We start from the raw sequence: 20819 nt of genomic DNA, 5'->3' as shown, positions 1-20819 counted from the left end.
TACTCCTATTGTTTGATTGAACTCTCTTGAATTTTGGCTGAAAGGTTACCAGCATTCACTCATGTGGTTAGTTTTTGCTAGCAACAGACCTCTCTCAAGTTCCTCATCACATAAACATATTAGACTAGAAGTTGGCAACCTCTGGCTGTGGGGCTACTGGATTTGGCCTGCGAAGCATTTGGCAGCAGGGGGGCTTCGCTCGCACAACATTGTGTTGTGGCCATGCAGCCAAATGGTTGAGAACTTTGCCCATGCCACACCACAGTCAAGCAGCAGGGAGAAGCAACGGTGGTAGCAGCTGGGTCTTAGCACTAGCCTGCTATGGACCAGAGCTGGGTCATTCCAGTCTGTGACTGGAAAATGTTGCAGACCACTATATTAGACTGAAAAAACATCACAAAGACCACATTTGGTCTTGGCAAGGGATTGTGAAAGGATCATGGGATGCTAAGAAAACAATGATCAATGTCCAAAAGTATGACAACAATTTAGGTATGTCCATGCCCTTCGAGTCTATGTCACACATCCTCTATTGGTTCTGTATTTTGCTTGGTCTGTCATCTGCGTATCATCTTGTTTTCCTTGTTGTTTTCTATTCCTTGATAATATTAAGACTAAGGCCCTAAGCAGGCTAATGCCCAAGTAAAATCAAAACATACTTACAGTTATAGCACAACAGTAAACCAGCTTCTCCATCTTCATATACATCAATAACTGCAACAAAATTAACCTGCAATGATAATGGGTAAGAGTAGTGGGCAGATTGGAGACTCTGGTCACTACAAATTGATTTTGAAAAAAAAATGCAACACTGTGTCAAAGGATTGCACACCTGAAGGTAGGAGTAAAGTTTCACCTTTTTAAATGCAGCCTTGAAAAACTAAGACTTTACTTTGCATTCATTGTAAATGCACTCAAAGCAGGGAATTCAAATTGTTTTCCACTCAAGTTTTTCCTATGCCTTCATCATCATTCAGCATAGGAAAGATTTCAGCAGAACTGGCTTGTGTCACCCCACAGGACTAAAAATATTACTCTAACAAAGAAACTTGTCTAAATGAAAAGTTAAAAAAAGAAAAAAACACTGCACATCAGGACAGGTGGGGTGGAAACAACATAATCAGAACCTCTGTCACAAAGACAAAGCATATCAATAAGGAAGTTCTTTCAGATTTAATGAATAAATTATAATAAAACATTACTGAACTGACCTGATGACTTGGAAAATAGTCTAGAATTTAGAGGTGGAGAATTCCTGGAATGAAGACAATATGGACACTGGAAAGAGTGGTTTTGTTTTTTTTGTTGTTTTTTTCTCCCCCCAGTATGGATGACACTAGGGCAGCTAACTTCTGAGAAGCCAGGGGCTGTACCTGCCCAGGTGTCATGTCTAGGTGGGAGCCCACAGGCTACAGTTCAACCCTTTGTGGCCAGGGAGTCAGACAGGCCTGGGTTGCACAATCCTCAGACTGGAACCATCTAGCCACCCTTTTCAACTAAACTATGACATCCAAACACTTACAAAGAAGCTTCCCATAAATCTACCACATGTGATGATGTGCAATGCAGTAACCAGGAAGAATGAAAATCTACAAGCAGCATAATCAAAACTATAAATCAGGCATAATGGATATGGACTGAAATTGGACAGTCTGGGGATGAGCCTGAAGTAAATCCCTTGATGGACTAAAATTAGTTTACATAGATACTTTCCAATTTCCACTACAGCATGGTACTGGATTAATAAAATAAACTGGCAATATAATAAAAGAAAAATACTATAAATAAAAGAGAAAAAAAATCAGTACAATGAGGACTGTCTCCTCAACATTCCTTTAGCCAGAAAATCTCAGATCATCCTGGACGCTTACATTGGGTTAACGGGACTGCATGTCTTAGGAAATGGGTAACAGGATAGGGAAGCTTACATATCAATGCCATCACTAACAACTGACAGGTGTTACCAAACAGCAGCCGTTTTCTAATCTATGTGAAATGATTTAACGAGTGTCAGTCCAATTCCTCAAAGCCATAACAACAGTAACTGGTACTAACTGGCAGACTAGTTGGTATCCCTAGCATAAAAGACAATGATTAAATGGACCACAACGCATGAAGCGCGTTTCTCATTTTCTAGAGCAAGGTTGTCAAACTCATCGGGCCCCACGAGCCAGATGAGTAAGCTTGGAGCTAGTCTATGGGCTGAATTAGGCCCACAGACCTCATCCCCTGCCCACATGTGTGGGACCTGGCCCCACTGAGTGCCACCAGCACACATCCAGGTACTAAGCATGGGGAGGGTCTGCACAACATAAGGGGCAGCTCCAGGAGCCAGATCACAGGGCTCTGCAGGCTAATTTTGACCCACAGGCCATAGGATTGACACTCTTGTTCTAGAAGTAATATGTCCAAAACAAGCATTCAGTAAATTGGCAGGGTTGCATGAGGAAAGTTCACATTGCCATCCACTATGCTGTACCTGCTCCACACATTACCGTCCAGGGCTGTCAGTCCTGGCCCCTCTTCTTTTGCACCAATACACTAGCACAAAACATGTAAAAGATAAGCCACTAACAGAAAAGAATTCAACCATCTGTATTTTGAGCAAGACTGTCAGTTCGAAAATGGCTCAAATCTGAGTGTCTAAAGTTGGGCACCTAAATCCATATGTAGGCACAAACAAGAATGTCCTGATTTTCAGAGAGCCTGCACTTCCTGGTGGTCTATACCAGTCAGAAGCTGTCAGTATTGAACAACTGAGAAAACTCAATTCATTTATTTAAATGTTTGACTTCACACCTAATTTAGAAAACTTTGGCCACTTTAATTACAATACGGATGCTGCTTGTTTCTCTGTTTCATTACTGTACTGGACAGCAACTTCTAAGATCAGACTAAGAGCCACATAAAAATGTTAGTTCAAAAGTGGTGGGTAACAAAAAGTTGAGTCTCCTACTAGAATATGAATCTCAACACACTTTGGGAACATGCACTAAAAGGGAGACAAGCCTTTTGGCCAGAAAGAAGAGAAGGAAGTTTGTGCCTACTCTGCACACACAAGGCAAAGGCTAGGTGATATTCCAGACTCCAAGGTCATGGATACATACATGCTTAGAGAACTTTCAAAAGGCATCAGCTAGTATGCATTATCTGTTTATGTGGGAATGAGCTGAGAATGATTCCAGTGTAGCAAAACCCTCCAACTTTATCCATGGATGAAGGTGTGCTAAAGCTAGAGGGTTTTGCTACATCTGAATGATTCTCAGCTCACTGACACACAACAATCAGTAGGTACCACCTGCTCTCCTTGTGGTTCCCTTTTTGAAAAGTCTCCAAGTATTTGTATAACCACGTTCAAGAGACAAGCATTTGTATAAATCACATCCACTTGTCTCTCTACTGAATAGTGTTCCTTTTAAGTATCTTAATGATTACCTCTCTTGGGGACAGTTACTTTATTTACCTAAATCCAAAATAACTCTGCAGTTATAATGACCCTCCAATAATTAGTTTGTATCCATGGAAAATTATAACAAACTTATGAATCTTCCAGGTATAGAATCTAAATACCTCGGAGGGCGATCCAGGCTGACATGGACAGGCTCAGCAAATGGGCGGACAAGAACCTGATGGTGTTTGACACTGAAAAATGCAAGTTTCTCCACCTTAGGAGGAAAAACCTGCAGCATCCTTATAGGCTTGGCAGTGCTACGCTGGCTAGCACTATGCAAGAAAGAGACTTGGGGGTCATCATTGACCACAAGATGAACATGAGCCTTCAATGCAATGCTGCGGCTAGTAAAGCAACCAAAACGCTGGCTTGCATCCATAGATGCTTCTCAAGCAAATCCCAGGACATCATTCTCCACTTGTACTCGGCCTTAGTGAGGCCGCAGCTGGAGTACTGTGTCCAGTTTTGGGCTCCACAATTCAAAAAGGATGTGGAGAAGCTTGAGAGTCCAGAGAAGAGCCACACGCATGATCAGAGGGCAGGAAAACAGACCTTACGATGACAGGCTGAGAGCTATGGGGCTCTTTAGCCTGGAAAAGCGCAGGCTCGGGGCGATCTGGTGGCCACCTTTAAGTTTATCAGAGGTGACCACCAGTATCTGGGGGAACGTTTGTTCACCAGAGCGCCCCAAGGGATGATGAGGTCAAACGGTTATAAACTACTGCAAAACCACTTCAGGCTGGACATAAGGAAGAATTTCTTTACTGTCTGAGCCCCCAAGGTCTGGAATAGCTTGCCATCAGAGGTGGTTCAAGCACCTACATTGAACGCCTTCAAGAAAAAATTGGATGCTTATCTTGCTGGGATCCTATGACCCCAGCTGACTTCCTGCCTTCGGGCGGGGGGGCTGGACTCGATGATCTTCTGAGGTCCCTTCCAGTCCTAATGTCTATGAAATCTATAAATAAATCCCCCCACCCGTCCACAGTGGAGGAGGAGAAAGCGGTAGGGAAGTCAAGTAGCCTGACACTGCTCCTTGGCTCCCCTACACCTTGCCCCCTGCTGCCTGTCCCACCCACTACTTGCTCCCCCACTGCCTGCCCCTCCCCTGCCCTCCCCCCCACATGCTTGCATGACCCAGCACCTGCCCCTACCCCAATGCCTGTCCCCCTGCCACTTGCTCCTGGTACCTGGCCCCCCACCACCCATGTTAAGTAAAGGGGGGGGAGGGGGGGGGACACACACGATGGACCCTAGTCTTAGATTCAAGTAAATGAGGTATTTTTAGGTACCCCAGAAAGAACTTATGTTTCAGGCTGAGTGGAAGCACAGGCAACAGCTTGAGAACTGAAGTATAAAGCAAAGGAACTGAGAGAATCCTTCCCAAAGGATGCTTTGAATTTGGCCGAGGCCACAGTGGATGCAAGAACTACAGAATGTTTTGGTGCTATTTGTCCTCACATCAGTAAGCCATTTGTTGATGCAGAAAACTTACCCTGCTTGCTTCAACATGATGCAACCTGTAGGATTCTCCCGTACTTTCATTAATTAAATCAAACTGATGCCGATATGCTACACAGATCATATTATCATTGTCTCCAGTCGGTCCGTCCACAAGAGTCATAATCACGGGAGTGTCAGAGAGACAAATCTCCTGTAATGCAAATCACTTTAGATTAACATGGAAATAAATGAGAGAAATTATTCTATTGGTCTGCATTCTTCACTGGCAGTAGTTTATACGAAAGGTGGCATCCCATGTTCTGTGCTTTGGAGTAGGCGGCATGCATGTTGTACAATTGTAAATGTCACTAATGAACACCCAAGAGCCCAAGTAAGAAAAGGGAGGATTTCTGTTAAAATTTCTCAAGTGCAACTCTGGTGCTGGGATTCTTCCCTGAACCAGCCCTACGGTTCAGAGGGTGAAGTGTACCCCTACAGAAGCATGCAACACTGGTGAATGCTGACTAGTCTAAGAAGATAAGTTTTAGGATTTGACTCGCACATACCCTGATATACTGGAATTCCTCTACTGGTGATTCAGATGGAGGTGACATCAAAGAGGCGTTGGTTAAACTGTTGCAACGATTGTATTTCTTTGTGATGAGGAGCAGTTTGTTCCGAATAGCCGCAACAATCCTCAGCTCACTGCTGTGATGAGTGTTAATGGCATACAAATGACAGCCTGAGGAGAAAATGTTCTAGATTGTAAGTTCTTTGGGGCCAGGTTTGCTTTTTAGTTCTGTATTTCCACAGCACTTAGTACAATAGGGTTTTGATATGTGATTAGCGCTCCTAGGAACTACAGTAATAGAAATCAATGAATGCATAAATAAATAAATAAAGACAGCAAAATTCATTTAAAAAAGCAGCAAACAGAGTTCATTATGAAGCGAAACCTAATTATTTTTCACTCGGAAATTTGCAAATTAACAATTTCTTATTGAGTAAAGGACTAAACGCACAGAAATTGGGATAAGTCTAAACCAATGTCCGTGTAAAACCCAATGTAGAACTGGCTTTTCAGGGAAAGAGGGCTAAGGGTCAGTTCCTGCATCAGCGCCAGGGAGCCTGTGAGACCTCCAGCACAGTGGCTGCACTGGGGCTCCAAAACAACATTCCCATCACCTTTGGTTTTCTCCAGTTTATTCTCTCTGCAGTCATACTTGTTCTTTGCCATCTGCTTTGTCTCAATGCCTTTCTGTACAGCACTCAGCCTGAAGACAAGAAGTCGAGAATCCTTCCCTATCAGGTTGGAGAGAACCAGGGAAACAGGAAGATAAAACAACGAATGAAACTTGTTTTTCCAAAGACAGTATTATTGCCAAAGCATCAGTTCTGAACATGGAGAGCCACAGCCACAATCAATCAGCTATAATGAGGCAATTCTCTCCACACGCGCTTGGGAATGAGCAGAATAGTGACAGGAAGGAAAAGATACTTATGAATCCTACTTAAATTATAAAACTGCCACAGGGTGGGGATCTCTCCAGTTAAAGCTGCACAGAACTATCATTATCGGTCATGGTATGAAACTAAATCTAGCAACATAAAAGCCAATTCCAGAGACTAACGGATTAATTCAAATCAGAACATCAGCTTTCCTTCATCAAGTGCCGCAGTGAAAAACAAGGTGAGAACTGGAGATAAAATGAACCTTGGTTACTACAACATAATGAAAATTCACATGGAATAAATATAAATTATAGCATAAGACTGAAGCATTACCTTTCTGTTTAGAAAGAATCTAATGAGTCTATGATTACTTGGTCCACTGCATATTCTGAAAACTTAAAACAAACTCAGCCTGCCTTAAAGAGCCATGTGGCAATTTTAGCAAATTTATATCAAATAATTAGTATTCAGAACTGCAGAAATGAACACACTGGGCATGTTTACACGAGATGCTACGACACCGTAGCAATGTGCTCCCTCGCTATAGCACAGTGCTACAGTGACATAGCAGCTAAAATAACCATGTACCACCACAGTGCAGCGCAGTATGGGCTGTTACTGCACCGTCATTTAGTACTTCCAAGAGGAGTTGTAGGGGCACGTGTAGACGCCCGTTCACTGCCACTTCTAAACTTTCAGTTTCTAACAAAGAGAAAGTGTTTGAAGTTCAGTTATATAAAGCAGCAGCTATGATCATTTAATAAAATGGATTTTCCTGCCACCCAACTGGAAAAGAATGATTATTTGCCTAGCAGGTGTAGTTTTTGAGATGGTGTAGTCAGCATAGATCCAGCTTCAGGTGCACAGATGCACACGAACAGCAGAGTCAGTCAGGTCTGCACACAAGCTTTGTACCTCCCTTGTGTTCATGTGCAATAGCATACAGTGGAAGGGCTGCAACCCTTCTTCCATTCCACTGGAATCTGAAGCTCAGGTTAGCCGAGGACTCAGAGCTGGATGGAGAGATCCACACCCAGTACACAGCATCTCAGAGACCCAGTTCCTGTAGTACTGCAAGAAACGATTCTTCTCTGACTGTGTCAGCATAGGTCTCACAGTAGACTACCAGCAAAGAGCATCCCATTGGACTCCAGGAGAAGAGACGTCTCAATTGCGCAGGCCAAACAGGGACTGCAATGCTGCTCCAGTGGCCGTGCAAAAGGCATCATGCTTATTGAGTCACTCCACAGGACTCCTGCAAATTTAACAAAATGGCCTACTTCGAGGCAGGCAGAGGATGTCAGCAATCACTGTTCGAGCAGCGCTTCATATTCAGCAAACTGGCAACAAACATGTACAGATCGTCTCTGATGAACAGAGCGTGTCTTTGTCAGAAGGCAGCCTGACCTCTGGAACTGCTGACTGGAGCAACAAATAACTGCTAAGACAGTCTGAACAACTTGGTTCTGTCAATGCAGCAAAAGTAAGGCTCTAAAAACACACATCTGTAATGTAATATGCAGCCTTGGGAGGAAAACAGGTAACCGGGGGTCATGGACAAACATCTGTTTGGAGTGGCTTCAAAAGAGAAAGAGGGTGGGGGTCGGGGGGCTCTTGTTCCAGACTGCTAACAAGTGGGGAGCAATACAAATGCAGCAAACAACTCCAGTTTTAACCCTTCTCCAACCAGGGTTAAAGTTGAAGCACTTTTGCCACATTTGTATCACTCCTAGCTCCTGCACCCCTAACTGTTAGAACCTCTCAACAGCAGTTCTCCTCCCCCTTCTGAAACTGCTCCAAATGTATGCTTGTCCATGCCCAAACTGACTGATTCAGATAGAAATTTGAGACCACCTAAGAAGACAATCATCTATGTAACACCAGTGGGACAGACACTGATGCATGCCGGGATTGTAATCATTCTTCTGGTTCAACTGACAGCAACTAGGAAACCCATTTTAAGAGTAACATTAAGCAACATTCTGAAAAGAGGTTCAAAGGGGGACCTGATGGGTCCCAGAGGATGATATTAAGATCCCAAGTAGAAGTCAACTATCTGGTCCATAGGTACGTAACAGGCTCTTGAGAAATGTCAAGATTGTTGGGTAAAAGAAACAGAACATGGATGAATGGCAAGCTGAGACTGCTGTAAGACCTACCTTAAATACAGCTGAGCAAAGGGCTGGAGTGTTTTAAATGCAGCAGGTAGACAAGGGAACTTTGCATCAAGTTATGTTGGACTATCCACATAGAGAATACAGTATAGCCAACATTCAGTCAGTCAGATGGAGCGAATTTGAGGTATGGATGGAGTACTTGATTGAAGTGCGATGAAATCACAGGTGGATGCCTAAGGGTGAAGGGCACAGGGGCTCAGGTGGTGTTCTCAATCCTCCCAGTCAAAGGGAAGGGCCTGGGCAGAAGTGGATGCATCCTACAGATCAACGCATGGCTGCACAGAGGGTGTCGCCAGCAGGGCTTTGGCTTCTTTGACCACAGGATGTTGTTCCAAGGATTGCCAGGAAGTGATGGGATCCACCTGGCAAAGAGAGGGAAGAGCATGTTGCAGACAGGCTTCTTAACCCAGTGAGGAGGGCTTTAAACTAGACTTGCCAGGGGATGGAGTCCCAAGCCCTGAGGTAAATAGGTAAGTGGGTGATCTGGAGGAAGCAGAAGCAGGAGTGGGAAACAGGGGAGGCCTCCTTGTTCTTCCTGAGAAGCTAGGGCTATTGGTTAGTTGTACCCTCAGTCATCTGTACATGAATACATGGAGCCTAGGAAACAAGCAGAAGGAACTGGAAGTCCTCGCACAGTCTGAGAACTATGATGTGATTGGAATAACAGAGACTTGTCAGGAGCTCGCATGACTGGGCCACTGTCCTGGATACATAAAAACTGTTCAGGAGGGACAGAAAGGGAGAAGAGGAGGAGGAGCTGCACTCTATATAAAAGAGCTGTATGATTGCTCAGAGCTCTAGTAAGAAACTGGATATAGGCCTGTTGAAAGTCTCTGGGTTCAGGTCAGAAGGGAGAGCAACAAGGGTGATGTTGTGGTGGGGGTCTCCTATAGACACCAGGCCAGGAGCATGAGGTAGATGAGGCTTTTTTCAAACACCTAGCACACGTTTCCTGATCACCGGCCCTGGTTCTCATGGGGGACTTCAATCACCTTGACATCTGCTGGGAGGCCAATATAGCAGTGCGCAGGCAATCCAGGAAGTTTTGGGGAGTGCTGGTGACAACTTCCGGGTGCATGTGTTGGAGTGGCCAACTAGGGGCCATGCTCTTCTTGACCTGCTGCTCACAAACAGGGAAGAATTGGTGAGGAATGTAGTAGTAGATGGTAACTTGAGCAGCAGCAACCTTGAGATGATCGAGTGCAAGATCTTGAGGAAAGGAAGGAAGGAGAGCAGACCCTGGACTTCAGAAAAGCAGACTTCAACTCACTCAGGGAACTGATGGGCAGGATCCCATGGGAAGCCAGTCTGACAGCAAAAGGAGTCCAGGAGAGCTAGCTGTATTTAAAAAAAAAATCTTACTGAGGGCACAGGAACAATGTGCAGGAAGACTGGCAAGTATGGCAGAAGACCAGCCTGGCTTAGCAGAGAATTCTTCAGTGAGCTAAAACACAAAAAGAAAGCTTACAAGTAGAAACTTGGACAAGGGACCAGGGAGGAGTATATAAGTACTGCTCAGGCATGCAGGGATCAAGTCAGGAAGCCAAAGCACAATTGGAGTTGTAACTAGCAGGGAATGTAAAGAGTAATAAGGAGTGTTTCTACAAGTATGTCAGGAACAAGAGGAAAACTGGGGAAAGTGTGAGTCCCTTACTGAATGGGGGAGGCAGCCTAGTGACAGAGGATGCAGAAAAGGCTTAAGTGCTCATAGCTTTTTTCATCTCAGTCTTCAAAGGCAAGGTGAGCTCCCAGACTGCTACACCAGGCAGCACAGTTTGAGGAGAAGGTGAGCAGTCCTCAGTGGTGAAAGAGCAGGTTAGAGACTACTTAAAAAAGCTGGACGTGTACAAGTCCATGGATCTGGATGCAACGTACTCAAGGGTGCTGAGACAGTTGGGCAATGCGATTGCAGAGCTGCTGGCCATCAACTCTGAAAACTCGTGGTGGCTGGAAAAAGTCCTGGATGACTGGAAAAGGGCAAATATAACTCCCATCTTTAAGAAAGGGAAGGAGGAAGGTCCAGGAAGCTACAGAGCTGTCAACCTCACCTCAGTCCCTGGCAAGATCATGCAGCAGGTCCTCAAGGAATCCATTTCTAAGCATTTGGGGGAGAAGAAGTTGGCTAGGAACAGTCAGCAGGGACTCACCAAGGGCACGTCATGCCTGACCAACCTCACTGCCTTCTAATGACGAGATGAATGGCTCTGTGGATGTGGGGAGGGCAGTGGGCGTGATATACCTTGACGTGAGCAAGGCATTTGATATCGTCTCCCACAACACTCTTGCAAGCAAGCTGAGGAATTAAGAGCTGGATGAATGGACTACAAGACAGACAGAAAACTGGCTGGACTGTTGGGCTCACAGGGTAGTAATCAAAGGTTCTATCTCTAGCTGGCAGCTGGTATCAAGTGGAGTGTCCCAGGGGTCAGTCTTAGGGCCATTTGTTATCAATATTTTCATCAACGACCCAGAGGATGGGATGGAGTGCACCCTTAGCAAGTGTGCGCATGACACCAAGCTGGGGGGGAGTAGTAGGTCTGTAGGAGGGTAGGGCTACGATTCAGAGAGCCCTTGACAAATTGGAGGATGGGACCAAAAGAAATCTCGTGAGGTTTAAAAAGGACAAGTGCAAAGTCTCGCACACAGGATGGAACAATCCCATGCACCAGTACAGGCTGGGGACTGACTGGGGCTTAGAGTGGATAACAAGCTGAATATGAGCCAACAGGGTGCCCTTGTTGCCAAAAAGGCTAATGGCATCCTGGGCTGCATTGGTAGGAGCGTTGCCAGCAGGTTGAGGGAAGTGATTCTTCCCCCCTATTCGGCACTGGTGAGGCTACATCTGGAATTCCGTGTCTAATTTTGGGCTCCCCACTTCAGAAAGGATGTGGACAAGTTGGAGGAAGTCCAGCACAGGGCAACAAAACTGGTTAGGAGGGCTGAGGCACATGACTTCTGAGGGGAGGCTGTGGGAACTGGGCTTATTTAGACTGGAGAAGACAAGACTGAGTGGGGATTTAATAACAGCCTTCAACTACCTGAAGGATAGTTCCAAAGAGGATGGAGCTGGACTGTTCTCAGTGGGGGCAGAGGACAACACAAGGAGCAATGGGCTCAAGCTGCAGCAAGGGCAGTTTAGGTTAGCTACTAGGAAAAACTCTCACCAGGAGGGTAGTAAAGCACTGAAACAGGTTACACAGGGCACGTCTACATGAGACGTTTACCGTGCAGTAGGCTAATCAGCTGTGCAGAAAATGTCGTGGTGTCTACGTGTGCACCCCCATCAAGCTAGAGTAAACTAATTTACTCTACAGCAGGACAATATTTGTAAATACAGTACTATCCTGCTGCAGAGTAAAAAAACTCCTCAGTAGTATACGTATAGATGTTGCCCTGGGGCTGGCTGCCTGCTGGCTAGCCCTGCACTGAAGCACCCTCGTGCCTCAGCTAGCCCCTCTGTAGCATGTTGAGCTGGGGGGGAACAGCCCCGGGCTGGCAGTCTGACCCCTCAGGCTTCCTGCCAGCCAGGGCTGCTCCAACCTGGCTTAACATACTGCACTCCTGGGCGCACGTTCAAGCAGCAATAAACTCTGGAGTTTATTGTTCCAGAGTTTATTGCTTCACATTAATTGCGCATGTAGATGTACCCTCAGAGAGGTTGTGGAATCTCCATCCTTGGAGGTTTTTAAGACAAGGCTAGACAAAGCTTTGGCTGGGATGAGATAGCTGGGGATAGTCCTACTTTGAGTAAGGGGATGGACTAGATGACCTCTTGAGGTTCCTTTCACGGCTATTTTTTTATAATTCTATGTGGAAATATGTATCCTATACATTTATCAACCACAAACCCATCGTGAATCTGAAGAGAGAACTGGAGGTAAGCGTCACCATTCTGAACCCGACGTGGTATGTTTCTGTTTAGTCTCTACCAGGTCCAAAGCAAAATTAAGCTCCCCCTTTTTCAGGATGTGACCATATCTGGAGTTGAAGTATTACTTTGCTCACCTGAGTATGCCTCCTAACAAGGCTACTTTTTATAACAGGTTCTTGTGAAAAGGGTTGCTTGAGAGGGGTGGAAGAGGAGACTGGGTAAGGTGTAAGGTACGGAACTGAATATACATTACACACAGGCACACAGACTTATTTTGACAAAAATAACTTTGGCATGCTAGATATTTTCCACGTAGCAATTTGCAAGCATGGCAGGTCATTCTAAGGTCCAAAGTTGAAAATTAACTGACTTGGTTTTGCCCATTAATACTACTAGACACTCCCAATTAACTGCATATTGGCATCTCATTTTTAATTACTGGGATCTCTTCTGGCAAAAATACTAACTACTGAACTTGTTCTTGCATCAGTGGACCAGAAACTGTCAAAGCAGAAGATTTGGGGAAGATTCAAAGAAAGCAATGAAAGAAAGATGCAGCTACCTGTGCTAACCACTAATAAAGATAGCAGGGGAAAGCAAAATACACAAAACCTTTAGAAGACAATTACTGCCAAAATGCAACAGCATTCTCAAAGCCAAGATTTCAACTGTTACCATCCACTGACCACTCCATCAAACACACACCAAACACATTCATGTTAGAACTGAGGAACTGTTAGGGCAGTGGTTCACAAATAATCCTGGGCTACGTGCTCCTTTTCTAGTTTGCTCTAATGCTGTGCACGCCCCTTTAATTCCATGATATGGCTAATAAAAACCAATGCTTTATACCACTGACTACACTGTAATCTCGTCAGCAACCTAACAACTACTGTACAGCTCTTCATTTTTCCTTCCTCTTCCTTTTTCTCATTTTATATTTCTCATTTTCCTGCTTTCTTCCCCTCGAGTACCCCAGTCTGGGAAACAAGGGATTAGAGAGTCCTACCTCTGTCTGCTCTGGTAATCAGAAGATCCAAAGCTTCCAGCACGTGCATCTGCTTTACTTGGAGAGTTTTATCAAATACTTGTATTGAAGGCTGGCCATCTGGAAAGAAAACATGACACTAAGTGTTAGAATGAATTTCTTTAAAACTCTACACTGTCTGGACCAGTAATATTAACGGAATGTGTTGCTTACAGCAAAGTTTGTTGTTGGTTTTTTTAATGTGAAAATAAAGCAGCAGTGTACAGCTGTTTCCTGTACAGTACCAGAGACAGTACTTTCTTCCAAGAGGAGCATATCATGCATGCCTAAAAAAGGCTTTTTTTCAGAAAGTTTGAGAAAAGTCCCTGAGAACCAATGGCCCTTGATGTAATTCCCTGCCATATATGGCACACATGGGAAAAGGAGTCAGATCCACAAAATCAGTGATAGGAAAAAAAGGATCGAGGACTGAGAAGTCCAGGCAGGTCACTTGGATGCTGTTTAAACTTGGACTTGGCTTAAGAAATGATTTCAAACTGTCAAGACTATGTTCAGAAACCTGCATTAAAAATGGATTAACAAAACGACCCAGATTTGCCCAGTTTTTGGTGTGGAGCAAAATTATGCTATTAAATTACAAAGCCCTGACAGTAAAGATGTTTGAAAATACACATGAAATGTTAACGATCTTCATTAGTGATCAGCTGCTAACATCTAAATAGGGGCTACTGAGTCAGTTTTAGTAACTTGTTAGACAAGTGTTGGATCATTCACTGACCATCTATAAGCAGAACGCCAACATCTGTAGAAACTAGCAAGGACTGGCCCCAAGAATCCGCACAAACAACTTCATAAGGAAAATTATTGCAGAAACACTGGGACTCCCAAGGCTGTAAAACAATATGGGTAGGCAATAATTATACTAGGAAGCACTAAGTTTATAAAACAGAGAAAATGCAAAAAACATTGGCTAAAACAGTAACATATGGACACTTTGGTGGGACAGAATAAATTAATCAGTGTTGTACTTTGTGGAGGTAAAATTTCAGGGCTTGGTCTGTTCCTTAGAGGAGGCAGTATTCTCTACAACTGGTATAGCAGATTAATAAATGCAAGGTACATTTCTGGGACTCTAAGATGGAATACCCTTTGGTAGGTCACATCTTGCAACTGCAGAGTGAGATAACACTTTGTATACAACACGATCCTTCGCTTCAAAATAGACCACATATGGTAAGCTCTCAGAGGTGTAGAAGGTGAACAGTTTGACTTTCCTGCATTCAAGTGTGCAGAAGCAGATGCTTTCTCTTTGCTCTTATTGCATCCAATTACAAATACATTGTAAATTGCATCTGGAAGGCAAAGTTTTTGAATGACTTTACACTGCATCAAGTACAAAGGTCCACTTACCTCCTTTTTACACAGGCCTGTCGCAGCCAAACTAGTTGGTGCATCCCCTTTTACAATGCTTTTCAGTTTCAGTGCCTTAACCAAGATAGAAATTTTATTTAAAATATGTTTCCTGTCAGTAACACCAATGCATAAATACTAAAATATTGGGAAGCCGAGAGAAGCAAATTCAGATTAATTAAAACAGTTCCAGTTCTTGACTTTCTGGATGACAATAATTTCTACATGAGAAAAATAGCTGTTTCATGTGTCTTAAGCAGAGATTAGTCCAGTTACTGAAGGGTTAGAACTACTATATATATCTCACTGGAGAAAACTTCAAACAATAAAAAATTACTATGCAGATATCTTTTATGGGACTAGCTACATGTTTGGTCCAATAAATATGCCTCTGGGATATTTCCAGGACCACCATGACTACAATTACACTCCAACATAACCAAAAATTCTCAGCAAGCTAACTGGAAGCAGGCCCTTCACTTGGAGAGTTGGTGCTATGCCTGCAAGGTCACATTCCCAGAAATACATTTTGAGGTACTAAAAAATCTTATATAATCAATTTCATATAATGATGAAAACTATCGTCATGAACACAATCACTACACAAACTCTTCACTATACAAATGGATAGACGCACAGTGATTGTCAGAAATACTTAGCACACAGTAAAGAATGCTACAGCAAGGCTTTGCAAGTATTAAACATCAGTGTGATGAAAAACAAGAGAATTCAAATAAGCTTTTCCTCCTGCATTATCACGGACAAAGAACTTCACAGCTAAATTAAGAAGCAGTGTTTTAATGCAACAGATGCATGAAACCAGTGTAAATTAAATAAGGCACTTATTTTTTAAAGTGCTTCTCTGTGGAGTAACTTCCTTTTAATAATTTATTGGAAAACTAATTCTAAGCAAGCAATACAAAACGCTTATTTGGTCTGTTAGATTCCCAAGTTCAGTATGTGTGTGTAACACATCCATATACCTTTGCACCACTTTCTCCTGGGCTGTATTATTGAAGAGTGGGTACCTCAGCCAAAGGCTAGGTTCTAAACCAAATATTCTATCCTATAGAAACATACTTATCCCCTTTGGTGTTTGTTTTAATCATTGTTTTCTGGTAGCTTCCTAACCTCCTCTATTCATTCTTTCCCCAGAAACAAACCTATAGTAAACATCTTAAACTCATTTACGTATAATTTTTATTGTAATCACCTTCCTTAATAAGTGGTCCACTAATAATTATCCTACATGTAAATGCAATTGTGTTTGGTTTCCAATTTAACCCTGCTTCCCTCATTTTATGTTGTTGCCTATGCAACTGATTAATTTTCAGCCTTCAAATTCCCCACAGTGTGTGTTCATTTATTTTAAAGGTAAAGTAAAAAGCAAAGACTGTAAATTGAATCTGTACTTGAACACTATACAATTTTCCCAATTATGTGTACTCATCAAGGTCTCACTTGCATCAATTTGAGTTACCAGAACCATTTTTGTAACTGTTTCTCAAAATCCAATTTGCCAGTTTGTTAAATAAAGGAAATGATTTAGATAAGCATTCAATGCCTTCGTAGCTTAAAATAGATTAAACACAGTTCACTTTCCTCTGCCAGATTGAGTCCTGAAAGTATAGGAAAACCTGGATGTTTTGCAAAGGGATGATTTGCAACCCGCTTAATTAACAGCGAGATGTCAAACAAAGGATGAGCCACTCAACTGTTTGCTGCAGATTTTACATCAAAGGACACTATTTCTCCAATCAGCAGGACACCACCAAGATTCAGAACAGCAAAAACTGCAGCCAACAGCTTGGTTTACTTCTATTTTTCTACTTCAGATAAGCTACACAACATGGATCTAGCAAGTTTGTTTCTGACCACAGAGAACTACGCTCATCTTTGCTGTAATTACACCCACCAGCCAACTTGCACCAATGATGAATTTGATCCATAATTTCTAAATAAAGCCTACCTGACCGAGTCGGACAAATTCCGCTTGACGGGCCTCCTCCTTCTTCCGTGCTGATTTTGGGGACTCTGGTAATACATCGCTGAAGGACCTCCGATTAAGCATGTTCTAAAATAGAAAGTATTACCAAACCAAGCATTTTATATTATTTTTCCCACAATTTAATTTGACGTTACCTGATTTTGCTATGTTCTTTCAACATTTTTCTGTTGCATAAACTTACCTTAATAGCAAAAGTAACTTTCCTCTGAGTGCAAATCTTCTGATAAAACCAAGAGCATGTAGTTTAACCTCTGCAGGTTCCTATGGCCAACCTTAATTCAACCTCACACCAGAGTTACAAAGAGGTTTAACATACAGTTCCTTTACCAACACAGAACGTGCACAGCTAGAGGATTCCATTCATGGGGAAGGAAGGGACATCACAGAACCTGGGTATCACAGAATCATAGAAGTCGGGTCGGAAGGGACCTTGTACATCTTCAGGTCCGACCCCCTGCCTGGGCAGGAGGCAAATTGGGCTCAAATGACCCCAGCCAGGTAGGCATCGAGCCGCTTCTTAAAGCCCCCAGGGTAGGAGCCAGCACCACTTCCCTTGGAAGTTGGTTCCAGATCCTAGTCGCCCTAACTGTGTAGTTTCTACGGATGACTAATCTAAACCTACTCTCCAACAACTTGGGGCCATTATTCCTTGTTATCCTGGGGGCGCTAGGGGAAACAAGGTCTCCCCCAAATCCTTCTGGTCCCCCCTAGTGAGTTTATAGACGGTCACAAGGTCCCCCCTCAGCCTTCTCTTGTGAAGGCTGAACAGGTTCAGGTCCCGTAGCCTCTCATTGTAGGGCCTGCCCTGCTGTCCCCGGACCATGCGGGTGGCCTCCTCTGGACCCTCTCCATGTTGTCCACATCCCTCTTGAAGTGGGGTGCCCAGAACTGGACACAGTACTCCAGCTGTGGCCTGACCAGAGGGATTGTGCACAGCTGGATGCACAACACTCAAAACTTCTCAGAGAACAAGAGCTAACGTAAGAAATTTCTCTTCCAGTAATTACTGTATGGATCCTTCTCCAGGTGACTGACAAGCAACTCCTTCTAACGCGGTTGATGCCAGGATGTATTCTAATATTATAAAAGCCTTAGTCTGTGTGTCTGTCTGTCCGTAATGCTTTATTCACACTCCGACTGGTTGTCTGAAACAACTCATCAGAGTGCTCCAAGAACATTCCAGACAGGAGGGGGCAGCAGCGGTGGCGGCGTGGCGAAGCACTGCCACAATAGCAGCAACAGAGCGAACGGAGCAGGGGGGCAAGGCCAGCAGTGCTGGCTTTGCCCCTCCCCCTCGGCCCTGCTCCCCGGAGGCGGCAGCAGCAAGGGGTGCTGCCCAAGGGGGGCAGAGAGAACAGTGGGGAAAGCATGAGTGATGTATGCCCCCGGCAGCTGGGGGGGCATGGCAGTGGCGGGAGTGTGGCGGGGGTAAGCGGGAGCTCCTGCAGACACTGCTGACGCTGTCAGTGGGTAAGGGGGGGCGGGGCAAGTGCCGAGCCGCCAGTGGGGATCATGGACTGCCCACAGATGCCACCGGCGGTGTCGGTGCCAGGGTGGCGAGCAATGACTCCCCTTTTTGTAGGGGATGCACTGCCACACTCAGAGGGTGCGCATGCACCCACACTGACCCCCTACGCATCGTCGCTGGGGGAATGCTTCCCTCCCCCTACCCTGGTCCTGGCAGACAGCAGTGTGGGGTGCTGGTGGCGCAGCACTGGCCTCACCCTGCCGCTTCGGCCTTGCTGCCACTGCTGCTGGGCCCCAACAACAGCCGGCAGGGAGCGGGAGGTGGTGGGGAGGGAAGCGGGAAGGGGAGGGGGGGCGCGCAGTGGCAGCACCCCACCACTGCAGGGCCCTGACAACAGCAGGGAGGGAGGGGATTGTGCACAGCTGGATGCACAGCAGTGGCAGTGCGGGGTACTGGGTGGTGGCTGCAGCCGCCACATGCAAGCTTCTGCCCCCCCCCCCCAACGTCTAAGAGGCAGTGGCACCGTGGGGTGGAGTAGTCGGGGCACACGGAGCTGGACTGGGTGGGGGGGAACATGGGGCCAGAGGCAGGACGGCACTCCATTCCCCCCCACCCCTCCACCGCCCATCATTCTCAATGGGCAACTGACTAGTAGTTAAATAACAACTGTTAGGCTGCCCTACCAAATCATGCAACAGAATTAGAGGCCAACAGCAAACAATAATCATTTATAAAGTTATGTATGAGGCTCTCTGTAGTAGCTCTACAGATGTCAAGTGTAGAAGAAATGTCTCATTAAGAGGAAAAAGTTCTTGCTAAAGCTCCTATAAAATGCAAATTGTCATAAAACAATGGAGGCAACAGAGTCATTACCTAATACATTCTAAGACGGTACGGTTTCTATTTTGAGCATCTCTTTGCTAAAAATATTTATTACCAAAATATATGAATAATCCTGATTATCTGCAGAATGCTTTTGCCTGGCAGAAGTAATATAAGATGCCCTTAAAATATCCTGTTAAAATTTCTGGAGAGGATGACTGAGGTCTTGGGGGGGAACACTAACAAGTGAACAATTACATCTGAGACCAGTTCAGGCCAAAAAAAAAAGTCAGGCCAGGACCAAAGAGTGATTCTTTTCTTGTGGTAGTATAAGGTGGTCCTGGCATGAATTTCGCTCATAAGGCCATTGCTGCAGTTTGAACCTCTTTTGCAATACCTGGTGATTGGAGTCAAAATGCTCTAGAAATGGCAACTACAGCTGCTACTGATACTGTGATAATGCTGGAGATGTCCTTTGAAACTTGCCAAGAAATTCAGACCTAGAACACCATCCTAGCATTTTGTCCTTGGATAATAAGCTCTTCTTCCACCCTGACAAGAAGTCTCCCTCACAAGCTGAAGTCAGTCAAAATAGAGGGGATCAGTGAGCATGAGAAGCTTGTATTATTATTTCCTGTACACACATGCTATGTCCTACATTCAGGACCTAAAGTCCAATGCAACCATTCATAAATTTCTTCTCCCATAAATCTCCAATCTGAGTGTCCTTTCAGTAAACTCAAACCTCTTTATCAGCTACCTCTGAAACCTGCCAATAAAACCCTGATCTGTCTTCCCAACAATTTTTCTGACACGCACCTAACACCAACAATTTACAGGCTCTCCTCCTACTCCTGACCTGCCCCTGCCAATGAACAGTTAAGAACAGGCACGAGTCTTCTCTCTCGCTCAAGCATCACCCACTTCTTTAGGGCAAATTTTTGATAATCACGTAGCAAGCTTGTAAATCCTCTTTCTCAGGTGACAATCAATGCTGTTTCCCAGAACCCACCAGACCCATTTGTGCACGCAATGCAGTGCAGAACCAACACCCTACTGCTTCTAAACAAGCCTCTTGTCCTGAGATGCTAGCACTCTTAATGTTCCCAACATTCAAACACTCACTGGGAAACGAGGCAACAGACTAAAATACTTATTTAAAGTCATAGTAATGGTTGTGCTGAACAGAGAGCAGTCATTCCATTTTGTAGAAGATTTTGAAATTCAATTTCATTCCACTTCAGAATGAAACATGAAAATTTCAAAAGTCTCTACAAAACAGAATCACCATTCTTTACCCAGCTCTGCAGAGACCCTGTGGCAAGCCACATCAAAGCAAGGCACCCTGCAAACTGCAAGTGACACGGCAGGCAAGACCACCCACCCAACTGACCTGGACTAAATAACCATGGAAGCCCCAGCTCTGAGGGGCTGTCTTGGAACCTAGAGAGCAGTAGCCTGGACTGTAAAGCAACCAGGAGCCTAAAAGAGCAGGAAGATACAGACCTGTCAAGGAACTGGGAACTTGGAAGCCCAGCCTCCCCAGCTGTCCACGAGGTGAACTACCCAGGAGCTGAGCAAGCCAGCTAGCAGCACACCAGGAGAGTTACTGATGGGAACATGCCAGACAGACAGAGCTCAATTAAAAACCTGCCCGAGTGCAACAGCAGAATTTTGCTGAAATTGATTAATAAGCAAACTCCGATAAAAAACTTTTGTCAACAATTTT

General features: G+C 44.6%; 1 protein-coding gene across 9 annotated transcripts in view; it reads right to left on the bottom strand.

The window, feature by feature from the left end:
• The window catches only part of GARNL3 (GTPase activating Rap/RanGAP domain like 3), a 117364-nt gene that overhangs the window by 9215 nt on the left and 87330 nt on the right, over nucleotides 1-20819 (bottom strand). For all 9 annotated transcript variants that reach the window (XM_059715787.1, XM_059715786.1, XM_059715790.1 and 6 more), the window contains 8 exons: nucleotides 16762-16866; nucleotides 14793-14867; nucleotides 14161-14272; nucleotides 13404-13502; nucleotides 6080-6196; nucleotides 5461-5636; nucleotides 4947-5105; nucleotides 664-730 (listed from right to left, as the gene is read on the bottom strand). In XM_059715787.1, coding sequence (XP_059571770.1) covers nucleotides 664-730; nucleotides 4947-5105; nucleotides 5461-5636; nucleotides 6080-6196; nucleotides 13404-13502; nucleotides 14161-14272; nucleotides 14793-14867; nucleotides 16762-16866 — 910 coding nt within the window. The remainder of the gene's footprint in view (nucleotides 1-663; nucleotides 731-4946; nucleotides 5106-5460; nucleotides 5637-6079; nucleotides 6197-13403; nucleotides 13503-14160; nucleotides 14273-14792; nucleotides 14868-16761; nucleotides 16867-20819) is intronic.

The sequence above is a fragment of the Alligator mississippiensis genome, chromosome 12 (genome assembly GCF_030867095.1).
Source record: "Alligator mississippiensis isolate rAllMis1 chromosome 12, rAllMis1, whole genome shotgun sequence".
Lineage (NCBI taxonomy): Eukaryota > Metazoa > Chordata > Crocodylia > Alligatoridae > Alligator > Alligator mississippiensis.
Note: the sequence above shows the minus strand (reverse complement) of the source record. Positions and strands in the feature narration are given on the sequence as shown.